The 20235-nt window shown below is 40.3% G+C and overlaps 1 protein-coding gene across 1 annotated transcript; it reads right to left on the bottom strand.

Moving 5' to 3' along the window:
* Positions 1-2233: 2233 nt before the first annotated feature.
* On the bottom strand, positions 2234-18852 carry LOC118209955 (extracellular calcium-sensing receptor-like). Its single transcript, XM_035385685.1, has 13 exons — positions 18565-18852; positions 18193-18481; positions 15626-16453; positions 14863-15158; positions 13508-14606; positions 9971-10026; positions 9386-9515; positions 8393-8640; positions 8015-8303; positions 6310-7137; positions 5192-5416; positions 4595-4718; positions 2234-3139 (listed from the first exon to the last, which is right to left on the bottom strand). Exons 1-13 carry the CDS (start codon positions 18786-18788, stop codon positions 2235-2237), a joined length of 5541 nt encoding a protein of 1846 aa, XP_035241576.1. The 5' UTR covers positions 18789-18852; the 3' UTR covers position 2234.
* Between the last annotated feature and the right edge of the window lie 1383 nt (positions 18853-20235).

Below are 20235 nucleotides of genomic sequence, written 5' to 3'. Positions count from 1 at the left end.
ACCGCCTGCACGTGCACACTTTAATTCACAAAGACGCCTTAGTCTTCAATATATTTTACCATTATTCATGGAATGTACATTAAATATACATCAAACATGTAAAATATAGCATAAGTAAAAGTGATAATATCTCTGACGTCAACTTCCTCTTAAACTGATTATTGGTCTTGTCCTGTTTTCAGTCATTTTCCTCAACTGTCAATACAGCGATTAATTCACAAAATACGAAGTACTACCAGATACAGCCAGTTCTCCACAATTAGGCTATTAGGCATGTCTGTTTACCTGCCAATGAATTATTCAGATTGTTGGCACACGTGCTTATCAAGATAAATTAACCAAGTTAAGCCCAATGATCAGTTCAGAGGGAAGATTTCTGCTTTTTCAGTTTTCTCGGTTTTAGATGGCGAAATGATGCAAAAGTGAGTTTAATAAATCAAAACAGTTGATTTGTAGTGAGATATATGCTTATGGTGTGATTTACAGCAATTCACAATTTAGATATTTTGGATAGATATGGAGACACTAAGGGACACCAGGATACACTGCTTACTTTTTGCTACATAGATCTTTAGTAGTTCCGCATTATCACCCTGATTCATTTAATAATTGTTTTTTCAGTTTGAACACTGAACATTGGGAAATATTAACTCAGATATTATGAAGCAATAGATTCCTTCTGCTAATCTATGGAAACGTTTCTGATGCAATGAAATAATAGAATGTAGGCTCACTAGGCTGCCACAGTATAACTACAGTATATGAGGTAAATTAGTGCTCTATATGTTCAGACATCGGGAAAATCTAAATTCTGGAATTTCATGAAATTGTTATACTTGATAACTTTGATCTAGTGTTGCTGATTGCATGTTAACTAGAGTCTCGACATGAACCACAATGCCAGGTTCATGTTTGTACAGGCTACTGTTCATGCAACTACTTGTACTTGAAACTTACAAACTATTTTGCATCTTTAAACCCTTCACACAGATGCCAAATCTGGACAATCCTCATCCATTTAGGGGGTGTTAGGGTTAGGGTTATTGAAGGCTTTTTAACTCCAGATGTGAGCATCACAGAGACTTAGAAAAGGGTTTAAATGAAGCAAGATACCTGAACAATTTTGATATTAAGATTAGATTATACTCATGATTTCACAGGCTAGAGCACAAGCACTGCCTGGACAGTCAACTCTTCTAGCATTATTTCAGGCTGATTATGACCAGTTCAACCAGCTGCTTGCAGAGTGGGACCCCTCATTGCAAGGATGGACACAACATACCAGGAAGCCATCCCACAAGCCGAATGGTTTGCCATTTGTCTCTGGCGAGTATACATGTTTTTCTTTCAATAAGGCTAAATGGAACCTTGAGTTAACTTGTATGTGCAACCAGTAATGTTTAACACCAGATAAACACATGTACAAGTAAAATTGAGGACTGATAGGATAGTTTATTGGGATCCCCATCAGCTATTGCAAGCACTCTTCTTTCTGGGGTTCACAAAAAGTATCTGTGTGCCTTTATTGCCTTGAGCTGAAATAAAGCCAGGTGGAAAAATTATTCACCAAGTGGCATCATATCAGTAAGAAAACAAGGAAGCACTGAACTAGTTGTTGGCAGACAATACCCATGAAAAGTTCAGCCACCAACTTTTCCCTGGCAACGGAATAGTTCACCATGGCAGCATCAGCCCAGTTCCTAGGGTCACTCAGCTTCATAGAAAATGAATGGACTTTCGGCAACTGGTCCGAGTTGCTCATTGTGTAAACCCTCTATATATTCTCTGCCTTCATTGTATGGTTCCTCAGAGCATTGTGAAGGTTTATCGTTCAATCAAAGTTATTTTACTTCACTGTCATTTTCTAAAATGACTTAAAATGTAAACACACATGCAACAACCAGGGATCAAAGTGCTGTAATTCCCTAGAGGGGGTGAGTATAAGTCCCAGAGGGACAGCATGTGCAAGAACTCCTGTACTATACTGTACAGACAGTTTGTGGGCTATCCTACTGAAGATTAAGCTGTTATATGAGGTACATATAAACTACACATTTGCATGTTAATATCACAGAAACCCACTTCCTATTTATGTCACTGTTATTAAAATGTTTTGACTCTTCTCGCATGAGTTTGAATTTAGGTAATATATTTGAGGTTTTATTTCCTACTTTTGCAATATTTGCTTTGATAAAATGAAAAATTCATACAAGAAATCGAAAACATGCATTGTTTTATTTGGTAACAACTCTTCCCATCAAATGTTGTTTTGTGTTTTTCTCAGGGTTCAGTAAAATTATGTAACATTTTGGAGCAAATAAGCAAAGTAGTAGGCCAAAACTAGATGCTAGAATTGCAAATATCTCCACAGCTACAGTGAACTTTCCAGGTGAGCTGACATAAGCTGGCACAAAGGCGAGCCACACTGCACAGAAGATCAGCATGCTGAAGGTGATGTATTTGGCCTCATTAAAATTGCCTGGCAACTTCCTGGCCAGAAAGGCCAGAATAAAACACAGAGCAGCCAGGAGACCAATGTATCCCAGAACACACCAGAAGGCCTGTTCAGAACCCACACTGCACTCCAGGATTATTCTGGACCGGTGGTACTGGGTGTTTTTATTTGGGAAAGGAGGAGCAGTGATCAGCCACACTGCACAGATTATCACTTGTATAAAGGTGCAGGCAGAGATGATGAATCTCTGCTGTTTGGGTCCCAGCCATTTCATGATGTTGTTTCCAGGCCTGGTGGCTGTAAAAGCAGCCAGCACCACCAGAGTCTTCCCCAGGATACAGGAGATGCAGAGTGAGAAAGTGATGCTGAAGGCAGTATGGCGCAGCATACAGGACCATGATGTAGGCTCTCCAATGAAGACCAGCGCACACAGGAAACACAGAGTCAGAGAGAGCAGGATGAAGAAGCTCAGCTCTGAGTTGTTGACTTTGACAATCGGAGTGTTCCTGTGATAGAGGAATACTGCCAGAACAGCAATGGTGAGGCAGGCTCCGACTACAGCTATGACAGTCAGGGTCAGTCCCATTGCATCATGGGAGAGGTACTCAATCACTTTGGGTATGCATTCAGTTCTGGCTGTATTAGACCAGTAATCCTCAGGACAAGATATGCAATCTATTGAATCTAAAGAGGAAGACAGTAATAAACATTGCAGTTGTTATAAAAAGACTGCAGAGATATTTTGGGGTACATTACAGCTACGTTCACACCACTTGGAAAAAGTGAAACAATTCCCATTTTTTTCTCACATGTGGCAGGGATCAGATATGTATTATGAATGTGTAAACAGGAAAAAAGCACATGGAATTGGTTATTTTCAGATCAGTTTTGGGCCACATTCATATGTGAAAATAAATCCGATAGGAATCGGACATATGCTAATGGACCTGTTACTTAAATGCACAGATGTCATCCCGATTCACTTGTCATTTAAGACCCAATATTCTCATACTATTTTGAATTTTAATGATGTGTAACGTAAATATTAAAAGGAATAGATGGGAGACAAAGACTACGAACAGAGTATGAATACCAAGGTTAAGTGCCTTTTAAACCTGTGGGGCAAAGACCCGGTATAGTCCAAAATAGAAGGTATGTTCGTTGTGGACCTAAGATGCATCAAAAAGCAATAGCTTGAACTATTATTTGTGTCAAGATTTGTATCCATTCCAGATGGTGATATGGCTGTGGCGGCACGATTGTTTACTTTCATATCGGTAATCAAACCTTTGTGTGTGCATGTGGGCTGTATTAGATATAGAGACTTTTAAAAGTAAACATAAACAGGCAGTCAAAACACAAGGATATAGGTAAAAAATCGGAACTGCACATCAAGACAGCCAAAGTCTCACTCTAATGGGCTATATTTTCCAAAATCAATGGCGCACATGGGCGCAGGCAATGATGCAGCACATGGGCAAACTGGGTAAGGAGGCAAGGAGCACACAGAAAATGAGCTGGATTAGGCTGAGTATATTACCAGTGGGTGCGTTGCAGCTGGATTCAATAAAAGCCAATCAAATACCATCAGTGGGTGTGTTGCAGCTGGATTCAATCAAAGCCAATCAAATAACCTATTTTCATTCCCTTTAAGAAGAACTTTCTGGCCTGGCATACTGCCAATGTCTGTGGTCTACTACTGCAATTGAAGATCAGGATATACTCATCAGAAGTGAGATTTTATATCTTGTTACTGCAAGTAATTGTGGCTGTTCAACACAAATGGCATTTTTGTAATGCTGAATCTTATTTACAACTCAAAAAGTTGCTATAAATAAGATCTGGAAAAATGTCATATCAAAACTGATTTCTTTGGAGAGATTTTTCTTGGTTTATACATTGACTGATTTTGGTCAGACTTCAAAAGTTCTTGTTGTAATGACACACTAAAACACAATCAGTTCAGTGTTTAAAAATATATACAGCAGTGCAGCAGGTTAAATATTTGTAGTGAGAAAGCTCACGTATTTTCAGTTAAATGTCTCTGAGCAAGATAAAGCCAACTTCCAATGCGCTTGTTAAATATTATTACTGTAGCCACTAGCAGTCTGTTTGTTCAGTTATGTGAAGAGCACTCACCTGTCTTATTACTAATCTTCCCGCTGTCACATGGTACACAATCAAAGCAGCACAGAGGCTCCCCACGACGGACAGCCTTCCTGCTTCCTGGAGCACAGCTCTCACTGCACACAGACACCAACACCTGCATGAGAATGAACACAGCCAGGTGTAGATACATGAATATGTACCTGAAAATGAGAATTGTAGAACACTGTATCTCATGGCACCACACTTCTGTCTGTCTATTTCTATGGTGCAAGAGGCCAGGTGTTGCTGCAAAGACATTTACCTGTCAAAAAAGTAATTAACTTACAGGATAAAATACAGACATAATCTGTGTACATAAAATGAGCATGCATAGAAAATGCTTTCTATATTTCATACAATAAATGGCAATGCATAATAACATATATTTTTATTTCATTGTATATTTGAATACATTTCAATGACACACTGCAGGTTTGAGGTCCAGCTTTCAAAGATCATTGTTGACTACCCGCTGATCAATGTTGAGTTGATGCTTTCACTTCAGATTTACACTTACCTCCACTTTACCCTACAGAACTTCAACAGATGGCATCGCATGAACTGAAATACACACTGTGTGCAGCTTGCCTCTCTCTGGTGGCCTGTCCACACGATCGCCTCCTCCTGGATGACGAGATCCAGCCCAGCTTCCTTTGCACCATCAAACCTTCCCACATTGACAAACTCAATATTTCTGGCTGCACCTCTTTGCCAGTTGATCACATCATATGATGGAACTATATCCCCATTTGCATCAAAATTCACCTCCTCTCCAGAAATAGTGAAGGAGACCTCCTTAAGATAATGCTGGAGCTTCAAAATGAGAATGAGAGAGAATATTTGTTTTACATTTCTTTCTTTCATTGATAAATAAAAATAGAATGAATGCAAGATCATGCTGAAATAATGTAAATGTAAGTATGATTATTGATTTTAGTTTGTGTAACTGACTTTAAATATAACAAATAAAAATGTATTGGAAAAGGATAAATAGGGATTTTTATGTATATGCATACTACATATTAAGGAAAAAAGTCAATTAAACAGTAAGAAATTAAAATATTTGTGCATATTTGAAAATTATTTTTAAATGATTCCACAGCATTAAGGGCTTACACTGTAATGGTATATTTACCTAATTTCATAAATAATGTAATATAGTGCATTTCTGTGTGGGTGGATTGCCATGTTTTTGATAAATTAGTATGTTTTTGAATTCTGAATAACACTTGCAAATAATATTTGCAAAGAATTTGATGTTTTTTTTGAAGTTATGACATTGCAAATTCAAGCTGTAATTTGCAATTACATTTCTGTTCATACAAACTGAAGGTTTTTTCTAAACTGTCTTTAATGTCAACAACTCTTCCTAATCCTGTGCTGTTATAATACAGCAATCCAATTTACACATTCGGTTTCACTGGTTCTAATTACATGTACATTGAAAAAAAAGAAAATCCAAGGTGTAGCCTTTATGACAATAAAATCTATCTTTAACTGCAGTTTTAGCTAAACAAAGTGATGTTACCCATAGCTTTTATGAATCGATTATGCAGACATGTTATGCAAATAGAGAATGTAACCTTTTTCAAGTAATTCAAATTAATTTTACATAAACCAAGACATAGGAGGCACACTGCAAAATTTTGTCAGTCTTGCATACAGCTTTATTTTTTATTATTTATTTATACTTTTGATGTAATCACCTGCCATGGTTGAATGTTTGTGGCATCAGCACATGAGGAGTTGTGGAAGGGCCCTTTCCCAGGCTTACAGCTGATGAGGTTGTGCAGGGAGTGAGCGATGGCATACACGGCTTTGTACACATTGTAGGAAACACGAGGGCTGGAGGTGTTCAGGTAGGCAGAGTGCTGCTCCTGCAAGGGCTCCAGCCCTGAACAGGGGGGCAGCTGGGAGGATGCCTGGGTCCTGCTACTGGAGGGGTAGAGAGAGCAACTGTACAAGGCACCCCACAGCTCGTGCACCAGGGGGTTACTGGGGTACTTCAATGGGTTTACACTCATCAAGTAGTCTCTGAGACCTGGAATCTGCCCCTGCCGGATGGCAAACCCAATGGTACCTCCTAGAAATGGGTAGAACTCACTGCCTGTGAATACTGATGCTGTTACCCAGGCTTCACTGGCAATCCACTGGATCCCTGTGATGTTCTGATCCATGTACTCTTTCAATAAGGGGTAGAGCTCCCCCTCAACAGCAAAGACCACAACAACCCTTGCTGTGGAGTGTTTAATAATGTTAAGGACTTCCTGTATTCTTTCCCGATTGTACACTTTGGGGATCATTTCATGGTATGCCAAACACACACCAGTGTTTTTTATTTCTCTCATCAATCCCTGTAGAGCAAATCTTCCATAGTCATGGTCCTCAAGGACAACGCCAACCCACGTCCAACTAAATCTCTGCAGGAGGCGAGCAATGGCTTTCACCTGGTAGTCATCATTTGGAACAACTCTGAAAAATGTTGGGAATTCGTTCTTGTTGCTGAGACAGGAACATGTTGAAAAATAACTTATCTAAAAAAACAGAAAGTCCACATTATTTCTTATTATGAAGTAAACACAACAGTTCATTTATTTCATAAATAATTGTCCGGTGTAGCATGTTGCTATGATGCAAAGTCTTTGTTTGGCACCATCTGAACAATAAAGTAATGTCACTCAATGATTTTGTCATTGCAAATAAATGTTATTCTGAATAAGTATGTCTGAAAAATGAATCTGTCATGTCATAAATATTAAAGTGATACTTGATCTGATACTTGATCTGAATTTTAATGAAATTAATCAATACTGGTTTATCACGTGGAAGTATATGCTACAAAAATACTATACTATTTAATATAAATATTAAATTGACACATTTGGATCATTTTAATGGAATTAATTAATACAGGTTTCATGAGATAGTATATGCTTCAAAAATACTATCAACAAGAATTTTTGCACCAGTGAATTTAACTTTTGCTATCAAATGTGGTCGAAACCCACCACACCAAATCCATTTATGGGAAAAATTCTCTTCAACAACTGGGAAAAAAGCGATATTATATTGTACAGCTGCAATGTAAATAATAGCCATCAGCAAAACTTTTGGCTTATACTAATGCTTCCCACAACACATATTAGTTATTTAAAACAGCAGGACAATGTACATGACTGTGTACAAATGACGATGTGAATAGACTACTTTCACTTTCACACTTTCCTGCACTGTAAATGCAAGCAGAAACACATCCATTAATAATTAAAAAATGAAGAAACATAGTTTCACGAACAAATTTTCTGAAGACTGAAGATGAAGCCAGACAAGATCAAAACATTTAATATTTTATAACCATGGATTTAATTCAGCAGTATATTAATACATTTTAGTCTAGCAGGAAATACATACCATTGGAATTCTAAAGGGCTGCAGAGTTCTGGAGAGAACAATAGACTGTGCAGACCCAGATTCTCCAACCACAGCCAAAATATGAGATGTGGCAGAACACACGGCGCTGGAGGATTTCCTCGGTCCATTCAGAGCCGCCAGAACTGCTGCCTGAGCTGTCACAGGGGTTGTGCAGGAGTCATGGATCTTGTATCCCAGAGTGAAATTAGGCAACAGGTTCTGACTCTGGTTGATCTCCTCAACAGCCAGCCTCATGGTCTGGGCCCAGCGGAAAGATCTGGGGTCAAATCTGTGCAGAGACAAACAGCAGAATGTGACATGACTTTTGTTGGAAAAGACAACAGCTTTCCATGCTTATCAGAATAACCGTGACCTCACCCCCAACATTGTGGAGCAGCTGGTTTGTAAGTGAAATTCTTTTCAGGCGGCTGAACCCTGTAGTGCATCGGGAAAATCCCGCCGATGATGAAGTCTCCATCAACCTGAAAATCTGGTTCAAAGTTGCCCTGCAAAGAACAGACTGGAGCAGGGGTTGGGCTGACAGGAGTCATAGCTGAGAAGGGGTAAACTAGGGACCACATCATCACCTGCAAAGGAGTCATCTTCAAACGGGCTGATCCCACACACTGTGGTGATCAGTGAGATGCAGTATTTTATTTACCAACTTCTCCTCTATGCATCTCATTATTATCCTGTATCTCATTGGACTCCACCATTAGCAGGAAAGCATGTGACATCATAACATTGCATTCCCAAAAGACAAGGTTGAGACACAAAGCTCTAGTGAAATTATACACACTAGTGAATTTTCATTTGGTAACGTCTCCATGATTTTTCCTCCAACAATGTGCTTCAAATTTAGGCAAACATAGCTTTTTACCACTTGCAAGAGGTACAGGGTGGTTTTACTGACATGAAGTTCTGCCTAACTATAGCTGCTTTTGATAAATCTATAATGGTGTAATCTTCCATCATAGCCAGTTAATCATGCACTATATGGTCAAAAGTAGGTGGACACCTGTCATACAATATATCATCCAAAATGATCAATATAGCATTGGCCCACCCTTTGCTGCTATAACAACCTCTGCTCTTCTGGGAAGGCTTTATACTAGATGTTGGAGCATTGCTGCAGGGATTTGCTTCCATTCAGCCAGAAGAACATTAGTGAGGTTAAGCAATCATTGGGCAATTAGGCCTGGCTCACAGCTGGCTTTCCAGTTGATCCCAAAGGTGTTGGATGGGGTTGAGGTCATGGCTCTGTGCAGGCCAGTCAATTTTTTCCACACCGTTCTACACAAAACCATTTCTATATGGACCTCGCTGTGTGCCCGGGGGTATTTTCATGCAAATGTCAGGAGGTAGCCTGACGGCTGTGCCTGATTCACTGGGGGATTGGTTATTGGAGTCTGGGTGCACATTCAGATCGGGGCCTAAGCCGATTCGCCGGTCGCGGGAGTTGGGGGCGTGGCGCAGCTGTTTTGTGTTTGGTCCTAACAGCCTTGCAGGGATAAGAAGGCAGGTGAGAGGGAGAACACAAGAGACGCCGGGGAGGGTGTTTGGTTCCTCGGAAGAGGATTTTTCCTTTTTTCTTTTCTTTAAGTTAGTTTAAGTTTGTTGGGTTGGGTTTCCGTTTCTTTGGTTATTATTATTTCTGTTTCTCTTTGTTTGAGCTGTCTCCCGTCCTTGGTGGTGGGCTGGCGGTCCCGAACGCTGCACTAATGCCACGAGGAGCGAGCTGCGCCCAGACCAAGCGGAAAACGTGGTGGGATCCGGGGAGGAGCGGCGCTGTGCAGAGCCGGACTGGTCCTGTGGCAAGGACACTGCGCTACGTCAGCCAGGACCAACGCCGCGAGGGGAAACTCTGGACAAGCCCTGACGAGGGCGGAGGAACAGTGAGTCTCCCACTCCGAGACTGTAAAGCGCGGACCAGGACCGGAGCCGGCGCCGACTCACTCTCCAGCTACAGGGTGCAGCAGGGACTGCGTGGTAACCAGTGGAACTTCAAGAACCTACAGCGGACGGCAGAGTGGGCCGGGGCGCCACCCAGCAGCCTAGAGACTGACGTGGACAGTGGGAGACAGCAGACCTTTGGGGGTTTGATTTATTTTTCTTTTTTTTTTTTTTTTGGATGTAGAGTGGCCCAGCAGTGAGGTGTGGGCCAACTACATCCTTTCTTTGATTTGGATGATTGTTTGTGGTGTGCGTGTGGGAGTGAGAGGTGTGAGTGTGTGTGAGACCCCGCCTGTGTTAGTGGCTCCCCCCGTGAGACGGCAGGGTGAGGTCTCCCCCCTCCGGCAGCGGGGCTGAGGCGCAGGGGGGCCAGAGTGGGTACACTGTTTTTTTGCTGAGTGTGGGCACGTGTGAGGGGAACCCCAGCGGCATAAAAGTGTGTGGTGTGTGAGGGGTGTTGCTCTTACCTGCGTCGGGGGCTCCGTGGAAGGGAAGGGGAGGGCCAGAGTGGAAGTGTTAGAGGAAGCCGGGGGGAAGAAGGAAGGGCGGGGTTGGTGCGAGATTGTGGCGTGCTCTGTTATGAATTAAATGTTAAATAAAAGTTTCCCTTTTACCTGCCTTGTCCTGATCTCCTGGTGGTGGGTGGGTTCCTGAAAAAAAAGCATTGTTAGGTGGCCGGAGGCAGTGCGGGGCTGCTCCTGACTCCCGACACAAACAGTGAAGGTAGGGGGAACAAACTCAATGACTAAGTCATAGATTTGGCTGTGCCCTTCAGAGACTTGAATCAGCTCGATCACATTTTTAAACTATTTACTTTATCCAGATTTGTTTCCTTTTTCTCCCAAATTGCTAACCCCATATGTATTTGAAAGCTGGTAATCTCCTCTGCCAATTAGGCGTTCCTATGGTTCCAAAGCACTGCTTATATTCGTGTCACAGTTCCACCAGTAACTTGCACAGTCATTGCATTGGAGGAGTACACTTCATGTGCAGCACGTGTGAGTGTTTGGCTGCAGACCTCAGTCAAGAGGCTTAGCCTTACAATTAAAATTGTCTATTTGGTTTGGCAGTGTTACGTATTTCTCTTTGAGAAAAGGCATATTAACTTTGAGCTGTTCAAGATAATTAAAAGCTTGCCAGCTAGTCAGATTATCGCCCTTATTGCTAGCTACTTGAAAATATAAATATAAAATGTAAGGTAATATGCCTTTTTGTTTTCTTTAACCATATAAATATTGTGCTTGTGTAGCTGTGAAATAACCACACAGAACAGTACCTGCACATGGAGCTGTGAAGCAAGCAAGCAGTGGAGCATCCGTGCATTTATGTTTTTCACTCATATCGCTAACAATACAGGAGTTAGCCAACATTTGGTAGTAATGAAACACTGACTTGCATTAGCTAACAGTAACATCTAACTAATGTGCCGCCAAGCTAGCTAATGCTAGCTAGTCTTATTATTTTAAATAGCAATGCAGGCAGTTGACAGCACAATAAAACTATACTCCCTCCTTGTGAGCCTTGAGCTGAAGGGAATTGACACATTGCCAGCGTAACTTGCTTTCATTGCCCTCTGTACTCTACTGACTGTAAGCGCAGTAAGCCCACAATATTGTGGCAGTAAGTGATGCTGCTACAAGAAGCAGTTTTGAAGCCATCTACCTTCACCTTTTGTAGAAAAAGTGTTCATGTTTTCTCACTTATAAATCAACTTGAAGTAGTGGTACAACTATTATGGGAATAATATGTCGACAGCAGTGTACATATGGCATATTATAAAGCAGGGCACATCGCAAAGACCTGGAGCTCAGTCAAGAACAAAATGTCAATTTTTTTAAATCGTTAAGTTCACATCCATGTTAAAATTCAGTTATATAACATAGCATTCTAGATGTTATCATCTATTATGACATAAATGACTTGGTTACTTTTTGGTTTGCATTAATGTTTTTCCATCAAGCTTTCTCATTTTCCATTTTATGTATACTTTCCTTGTCCAGAATTCACTTGTGGACAGTCATTTTTCCTGTTTGGACGGTCCATACCTCGGCTTGCATAAATATAAAACTCACAAAATGCCAGTGCTACAACTATTATAAATATTTAATCATCATTAAAATTATTATTTTAATCATCCTCATCAAGCTGCCTCTGGCTAGACGTTTTGTCGCAAGAACAGGGTTTACTTCAGTTAACGTTAGCTAGCTAAGTTAACTCTGTTTCCGGCACAAACCTCGGTGGGCCACATTGTCATAAAATTTCTTCTTACTGTGAAGATTACCTGACTTGTTTACATTCTGAATAGATGTGACAGTGTGGTAAATCTATCGCTATTTCTGCCGCAGCACTTTCAACACAAGCAATATCGGAAGCACTGTTCTTCCGCGAAGAGTGCCTGACCTATCAGCATAGAAATGTGTTACCATGGCACAATTATATCAAGAAAAACCATCTTTGGAAAAAAGGCTATAAGGTTATCTCTTGTTATGTTAAAGTTACCATTTTCATTTTCCAATGTCTCATCCAAATTTTTTAGGGGGGGGGGGGCGGGGCAGAGTAGTTAGCTACGTGTGACACCATCTTGTCATCTTGATGAGCATTAGTTCATGCACAAGGAAGCTAGGTGATTCTAGGTGTTTCATTTGCATTTGGAGTCTGTCGCTGATGTCTCTCAACATGAGGACCAAAGAAGTGTCAATGCCAGTAAAGCAGACCATCGTGGGGTGGAAAAATAAAAATAAATTGGTCAGAGACATAGCTTAAACACTGGAGGCTCTATCTTACACCTGGCGCAAAGGGGCGCCAAGCGCAACGCAAGTGTCTTTGCAAGTTTCAGACCAACGCAGTTGTCATTTTACTGTCCAGCGCCCACGTTGTTTAAATAGAAAATGTACTTGCACTCATCTGACCGCCCATGCACGTGTTGGTCTTAAAATGAGGTGTGGTCAGGTGCATTGCTATCTTGAGGTAGCGGAAAGCAATTGCGCGATTGACCAACAAAAACCTGGTCTTAAGTCAATGGCGCAGTATTTTACAGTAATTTTAAGGGCGCATTATTAAGATAGTAATATGCGTCTACATAGGCGGGTGCACAACGGGCAATATATATATTTTTTTAATGTCATAATGGTTAGTCATTTATCAGAATTGGCTATAGAATAGAAGCGTTCTTTCCTACTACTTGGCAAATCCGCCTTTATAATAGCAATCCGCCAAGGTGCAAGCGCACCTGGCTTTTAAAGGGAATGGGAGATGACACTCTGATTGGTTTATTTCATGTTACGCCCAAAACACACCTATGATTAATTAAGTACAACCCCTTTGAACCATGCGCCTTACTTTGCGCTCAGATTATCCGCCGTTAAACTAGCAAAAGTGGATTTGGACATGCCCTAAATGCACCGTGCGCTTAGATCCTTAAAATATAGCCCTGGGTGTGTCAAAACTAACTGTTTGGTGCATTTTATTTTGGTTTCCTAAGTAAATGTAATAAAAATGATTACAAAAATATGAAACTTCAATATTTTATTTATTAGTTAACCTTCCCATCAAATGTTGCTTTGTGTTTTTCTCAGGTTTCAGTAAAATGATATAACATTTTGGAGCGAACAAGCATAGCAGTAGTCCAAAACTAGATGCTAGAATTGCAAAGATCTCCACAGCTACAGTGAACTTTCCTGGTGAGCTGACATAAGCGGGTACAAAGGCGAGCCACACTGCACAGAAGATCAGCATGCTGAAGGTGATGTATTTGGCCTCATTAAAATTGCCTGGCAGCTTCCTGGCCAGAAAGGCTAGAATAAAACACAGAGCAGCCAGGAGACCAATGTATCCCAGAACACACCAGAAGGCCTGTTCAGAACCCACACTACACTCCAGGATTATTCTGGACCGGTGGTACTGACTGTTTTTATTTGGGAAAGGAGGAGCAGTGATTAGCCACACTGCACAGATTATCACTTGTATAAAGGTGCAGGCAGAGATGATGAATCTCTGCTGTTTGGGTCCCAGCCATTTCATGAGGTTGTTTCCAGGCCTGGTGGCTGTAAAGGCAGCCAGCACCACCAGAGTCTTCCCCAGGATACAGGAGATGCAGAGTGAGAAAGTGATGCTGAAGGCAGTATGGCGCAGCATGCAGGACCATGATGTAGGCTCTCCAATGAACACCAGTGCACACAGGAAACACAGAGTCAGAGAGAGCAGGATGAAGAAGCTCAGCTCTGAGTTGTTGACTTTGACAATCGGAGTGTTCCTGTGGTAGAGGAATACTGCCAAAACAGCAACGGTGAGGCAGGCTCCCACTACAGCTATCGCAGTCAGGGTCAGTCCCATTGCATCATGGGAAAGGTACTCAATTGCTTTGGGTATGCATTCAGTTCTGGCTGAATTAGACCAGTAATCTTCAGGACAAGATGTGCAGTCTATTGAATCTAAAGAGAAAGAGGCATACAAACAAACATAATTTAGACAAAAAATACTAATAATGAATTGAAAAGTGAAGAGTGGATTTTTCACCTGTCTTATTACTAATCTTCCCGCTGTCACATGGTGAACAATCAAAGCAGCACAGAGGCTCCCCACGCCGGACAGCCTTCCTGCTTCCTGGAGCACAGCTCTCACTGCACACAGACACCAACACCTGCATGAGAACGAACACAGCCAGGTGGAGGTGCTGGCACAGATATTTTAATTGGATAATTACAGTAATAAAAGTAGATACCTAATAATTAAAAGGAAATTTCTGGGCACTGTCAAAAACATACCTCTAAACATAATACAGATGTACATGTTGCAGACATTACTTCAATTTTAGAAAATGTATAAAGTGAGAATTGGTCCTTGCTGACTACTTGCTGATCAATGTTGAGATTCTTTCACTTCAGATTTACACTTACCTCCACTTTACTCTACAGAACTTCAAAAGATGGCATCGCATGAACTGAAATACACACTGTGTGCAGCTTGCCTCTCTCTGGTGGCCTGTCCACACGATCGCCTCCTCTTGGATGAATAGCTCCTTCCCAGCCTCCTTTGCACCATCAAACCTTCCCACATTGACAAACTCAGTATTTCCAGATGCACCTCTTTGCCAGTTGATCACATCATATGATGGAACTACATCTCCATTTGCATCAAAATTCACCTCCTCTCCAGAAATACTAAAAGAGACCTCCTGAAGATAGTGCTGGAGCTTTACAATGGAAATAAAGAAATAGGCAAAACAAATTTTATGTCATTCAGGGGTCATACATGAAATAGAACTTACGACAATTGAAAAGATGAAACTATTCTTTATGGCCTCACAGGTAAGAAGGAAATTGAAATGTTATATGTTTATTTACTATTTATTAAATTATTTTAATGGTAAATACCCTAAGAATTAAATGGTTCTTTATCATCATCAAATAATGATGCACTTAAAGATTGAGACTCACAGACTTAATTGTGTATATCCAACATAAACAGAATGGAAGCGATCAACTATAGATTGAATACAATTATTACAAAAACATTTAAGCACATATTATGATAGACAAATGTTACTCATATTACATTACATATCAAGATATACTAAAATAAGAGCAGAATACAAACAAACCGCAAATAAAAACAGATACACACAAAATCTAATGTTTATGATCATATGTGAACTCTAACCTGCCATGGGTGAATGTTTGTGGCATCAGCACATGAGGAGTTGTGGAAGGGCCCTTTCCCAGGCCTACAGCTGATGAGGTTGTGCAGGGAGTAAGCGATGGCGTACACAGCTTTGTACACATTGTAGGAAACACGAGGACTGGAGGTGTTCATGTAGGCAGATTGGTGCTCCTGCAGGGGCTCCAGCCCTGAACAGGGGGGCAGCTGGGAGGAGACCTGGGTCCTGCTACTGGAGGGGTAGAGAGAGCAACCATACAAGGCACCCCACAGCTCGTTTACCAGGGGGTTACTGGGGTATTTCAATGGGTTTACATTCATCAGGTAGTCTCTGAGACCTGGAATCTGCCCCTGCCGGATGGCAAACCCAATGGTACCTCCTAGAAATGGGTAGAACTCACTGCCTGCGAATAATGAGGCTGTTACCCAGGCTTCACTGGCAATCCACTGGATGCCTGTGATGTTCTGATCCATGTACTCTTTCAATAAGGGATAGAGCTCCCCTTCACCAGTAAAAACCACAACAACTCTTGCTGTGGAGCGTTTCATAATGTTAAGGATTTCCTGTATTCTTTCCCGATTGTACACTTTGGGGATCATTTCATGGTATGCTAAACACACACCAGTGTTTTTTATTTCCCGCATCAATCCCTGCAGAGCAAATCGGCCGTAGTCATGGTCCTCAAGGATGACACCAATCCACATCCAGCCAAATCTCTGCAGGAGGCGAGCAATGGCTTTCACCTGATAGTCATCATTTGGAAGAACTCTGAAAAATGTTGGAAATTCTTTCCTGTTGCTCAAGCATGAACATGTTGAAAAATAACTGATCTGAAAAACAAGAAAAAAATGTACAGTATACTGTGTAAAAGAAAAGAACAGTGTACTGTATAATGCATCCCATCTCATGGACCGCACATCAGTAAAGCAATACTGCTTTTAGGTATTATACAAGACAATGTTGCTTTGGGTAATTATTTTGAACCTTATAGCCTAATCTCTGTACTGCAAATCTGAAATGCTTAGGCATGGAGTGACTATCTAAACTGCACTTCCTTTTTAAAAGATCAATTAAACCATATAAACCATGAAACATCTTTGTAGGAACATTATGGGAAAGGATAACTACAGCTTACTGACATTAACTCTGTAATATCTGTTTTTGTATGCTTACTGTATCATACTGTATTATGTCTGTCTACCAGGGTAGTGATGAGGTATTTACTCATCCTCAATTTGAAGACAAAAGATATATTCTCAGCAACTGTCCAGCTACTCTAAATGTTTCATGTCTGACCATACATGTAAATGTGAACGAACAAGAGATACAAATAATCCTTTCACTAAACCTACTTACATCATTAACTACCAAAGATTGGAAAGACAGAACTGCATTTGTGAACACTGCTGTGCACAGGTGCTTCAGTGGGTAAAGAGACACCTCAGAATGACGTTTGTGCATGTCAATGACTCCAAAAATATGCGTATCATAACTGCATTTGGCTTACATTTTACATAGATTTGCTAGTCATGCACATGTTATATCTAAACCTATGTCCCCTAATCAGTTTGCTTTCTAATAATTTTACAAATCGTGGCATCAATCTTTATATTGTATATTGATTACGACTATTGGTTGTGACCCGTACTTAGTAGCAGCATTGTCCATTGACTGTGCACTCATGTAAGTCGCTCTGGGTAAGAGTGCCTGCTAAATGCCTAAATGAAAATGGTTTAATTTAAACAGTCCTTTAAACAATTAGATTTAAATTTCAGTGAATGGTACAAAGTCTTGACAAGAAATTAGTTTACAGTAAGCTACTCTCATTCATATAAACTGTTCACTTGCTAGTTTGCTGTGAACTAGATATTAAGAAATGTTCCATGCATTAAAAATGTCCATGCATTTAAAAAGTCCTTTGACTTGAAGAAATTAGCTGATTTCTCTAACTCAATACATAATGTAGATACCAAACATATTCTGTTGTGTTACAATGTAGATACCTAAAACATTTAAAGAAATTGTTATTCCTAATAAATTAAGACATAATTGGGTAGAATATTGAATATAAATGAATGAAAAAACTTGTATTCATTCTAGAAGTTAAAACACTTCAACTTCTATATTTATTTTTTAAAAATCTGAATTTGTGACACCTATAACCTGTGCTGTGAACACAATGATTCCTGGAATTACAATTTGTTTTTTTAATGTTCACTGGGTAAACAAATGAACTTGTAATAACAAGATAATATTGCAAGCTATATATTTACTGTATCTTTTGTGCAAAGTACATTCGCAGCTATGCTTAAATAATGTGTATTCCCATTTAGCGGCATGCTTCAAGCTTCATATTAATTATTTTCCTAAGAATGTATATTAGAAAAATGTAGCGCATCTACAATTGATGACTCTATCAACAAGTAGGTGGAAAACTAACACTTGAGTATTAATGCAAGCTTAAACTGTAAGATAATGTCCTGACTCATCTTAACACTCATGTTTGTAATTCAGCAATCCTTCTAATCTGTCAATGAAAGATACAGCAGGTGTTACAGGAAATACATACCATTGGAATTCTGAAGGGCTGCAGTGTTCTGGAGAGCACAATAGACTGTGCAGAACCAGATTCTCCAACCACGGCCAAAGGAGGAGAGGTTCCAGAACAGTCTTTGCTGTGGGTTTCAACTGGTCCATTCAGAACTGTCAGAACTGCTGCCTGTGCTGTCACAGGGGTTGTGCAGGAGTCATGGATCTTGTATCCCAGAGTGAAGTTAGGCAACAGGTTCTGACTCTGGTTGATCTCCTCAACAGCCAGCCTCATGGCCTGGGCCCAGCGGAAAGATCTGGGGTCAAATCTGTACAGAGACCAACATCAAAATGTGACAAGGCTAGAGAAGAGAACTGTTTTCATTACACATCAGAATAACCATGAACTCACCCCCAACATTGTGGAGCAGATGGTTTGTTAGTGAAGTCCTGGTCTGGCGGCTGAACTCTGTAGTGCATGGGGAAAATCCCTCCGATGATGAAGTCTCCATCAGCCTGGAAATCCGGATCAATGCTGTTCATCAGAGAACAGGCTCCAGTAGAATTTAGCCTGGAAGGATAGACAGCAGAGAAGGGGTAAAATAGAGACCATATCATGGCCAACAGTGGAGTCATCTTCAACCAGGTTGATCCTACACACTGGGGTGCAGAGTGAGGAGAGTATTTTATTCATCGACCTCCTCTCTGCGTATCCAATTATTTTCTGTCTCTCAGTAGACTTTTATGTCAGCAGAATGCCCCCCCCCCCCCCCCCCCCCCCCCCGCAATCCCAGTAGACACGCCCATGGCTCAGAGGTCACATGAAACAACTTTCCATAATCTGAGTTTTATTCCATATAGTTAGTATGAACTATGCAGTAAGGGTGTCTCTGAACATGACAAAATAGAGAAAAATTATAACTCCACCTTCTGAAGATATATTGTACTTATGCACAGTCACAAATTACAATATGAATCCTCAGGGAACTTGGAAATCATCAACACATGGATACTGCCAATGGCACACAACATTTTTCTTTTCCCCTATTTATCCATTTTTATTGGATGGTATTGTATGTGAAATTATTATCATTGCCATTGAGGAGAGGCAGTAACAATGCTGAGTTAAGTTTAATATAATAAAAAATTAAACAAAATATAGAAACAAGCTGCAGTGAGCAGGTTTCAAACATTAAAGCAAGAGGATTACTTTATGGATTTCAAGGCAGAAGAGGTGTTGATGATAAAGGATGTTTTGATGGTAAATACGCAAACAGACAATTAAAAACGTCTGGCAGTGAATAAAAATCCAAATACCAAACATTAACAACACACTAAATTAATGCGTTCCAGCTCCTCCTCCTCAAAATTAAACATGGTGTGGAACCATTTGTGACAATTGTCAAAATTTCTCCATGACACTGTCTACCCAACAGCAGGGATGAACTGAACTTCTTTTTTTACAAATGGGAGAAATATACCAAATGCTGAAACAACTCATTTGTTTTGCTACATAATTAGAGAATGAATTAGTATTATTTTTGCATTATATTGGATTCTATCAAGAAAAATTTAGTTGGAATTTTCTTATTTGATGCAAATAACAGAATTTGCTCTCTTAACTTCTTCTGTTTGTTCACATCCTCCTTAGTCAGATTGGCCCACCAGCAAGTTATAATACACTACTTATAAGTCACAACACTGTTGTAGAACATTTGAAGCACAGAAATACAAAAATCAAAACATTTTTGCTTCTCTGGGAAATACAGAAACTGAACTTTCTTGAAATTATAGCTAGAATTTCCTTCCATTCAAATTTGTGGCAAATTATGATACCTAGATCTTTCATGTTACTCCTTCAATCAAAACCCATTTAATCACTGCTGGCCTAATAACCCCTGCTTTCCCTTTTTCTTAAAGTGAGTAAGTAAAAAAGTTCCAACTCAAAATTCAGAGCACAAAGGAGTCAATGGAACTGATTTGCCGATTCATTTTCCACTACATGCAGCAACTTAGAAGTTATTCAGCCACCATTCAGCCAATCTTTGATGAATTTGTATGATATATGTATATGATACATACA

This window comes from Anguilla anguilla, chromosome 12 (genome assembly GCF_013347855.1).
Source record: "Anguilla anguilla isolate fAngAng1 chromosome 12, fAngAng1.pri, whole genome shotgun sequence".
NCBI classification, from domain to species: domain Eukaryota; kingdom Metazoa; phylum Chordata; class Actinopteri; order Anguilliformes; family Anguillidae; genus Anguilla; species Anguilla anguilla.
This window is presented reverse-complemented; position numbering and strand designations above follow the sequence as displayed.

Excerpts from the sequence above, each read along its gene's own strand:
- LOC118209955 (XM_035385685.1), bottom strand. The coding sequence starts at position 18,788 with ATGACTCCACTGTTGGCCATGATATGGTCTCTATTTTACCCCTTCTCT. Across the intron at positions 15,159-15,625 it reads CAAACATTCACCCATGGCAG|CTCCAGCACTATCTTCAGGA; the intron begins GTTAGAGTTCAC and ends TCCATTGTAAAG. Across the intron at positions 8,641-9,385 it reads CCAGTGAATCAGGCACAGCC|TGTGTGGGATCAGCCCGTTT; the intron begins GTCAGGCTACCT and ends TGATCACCACAG.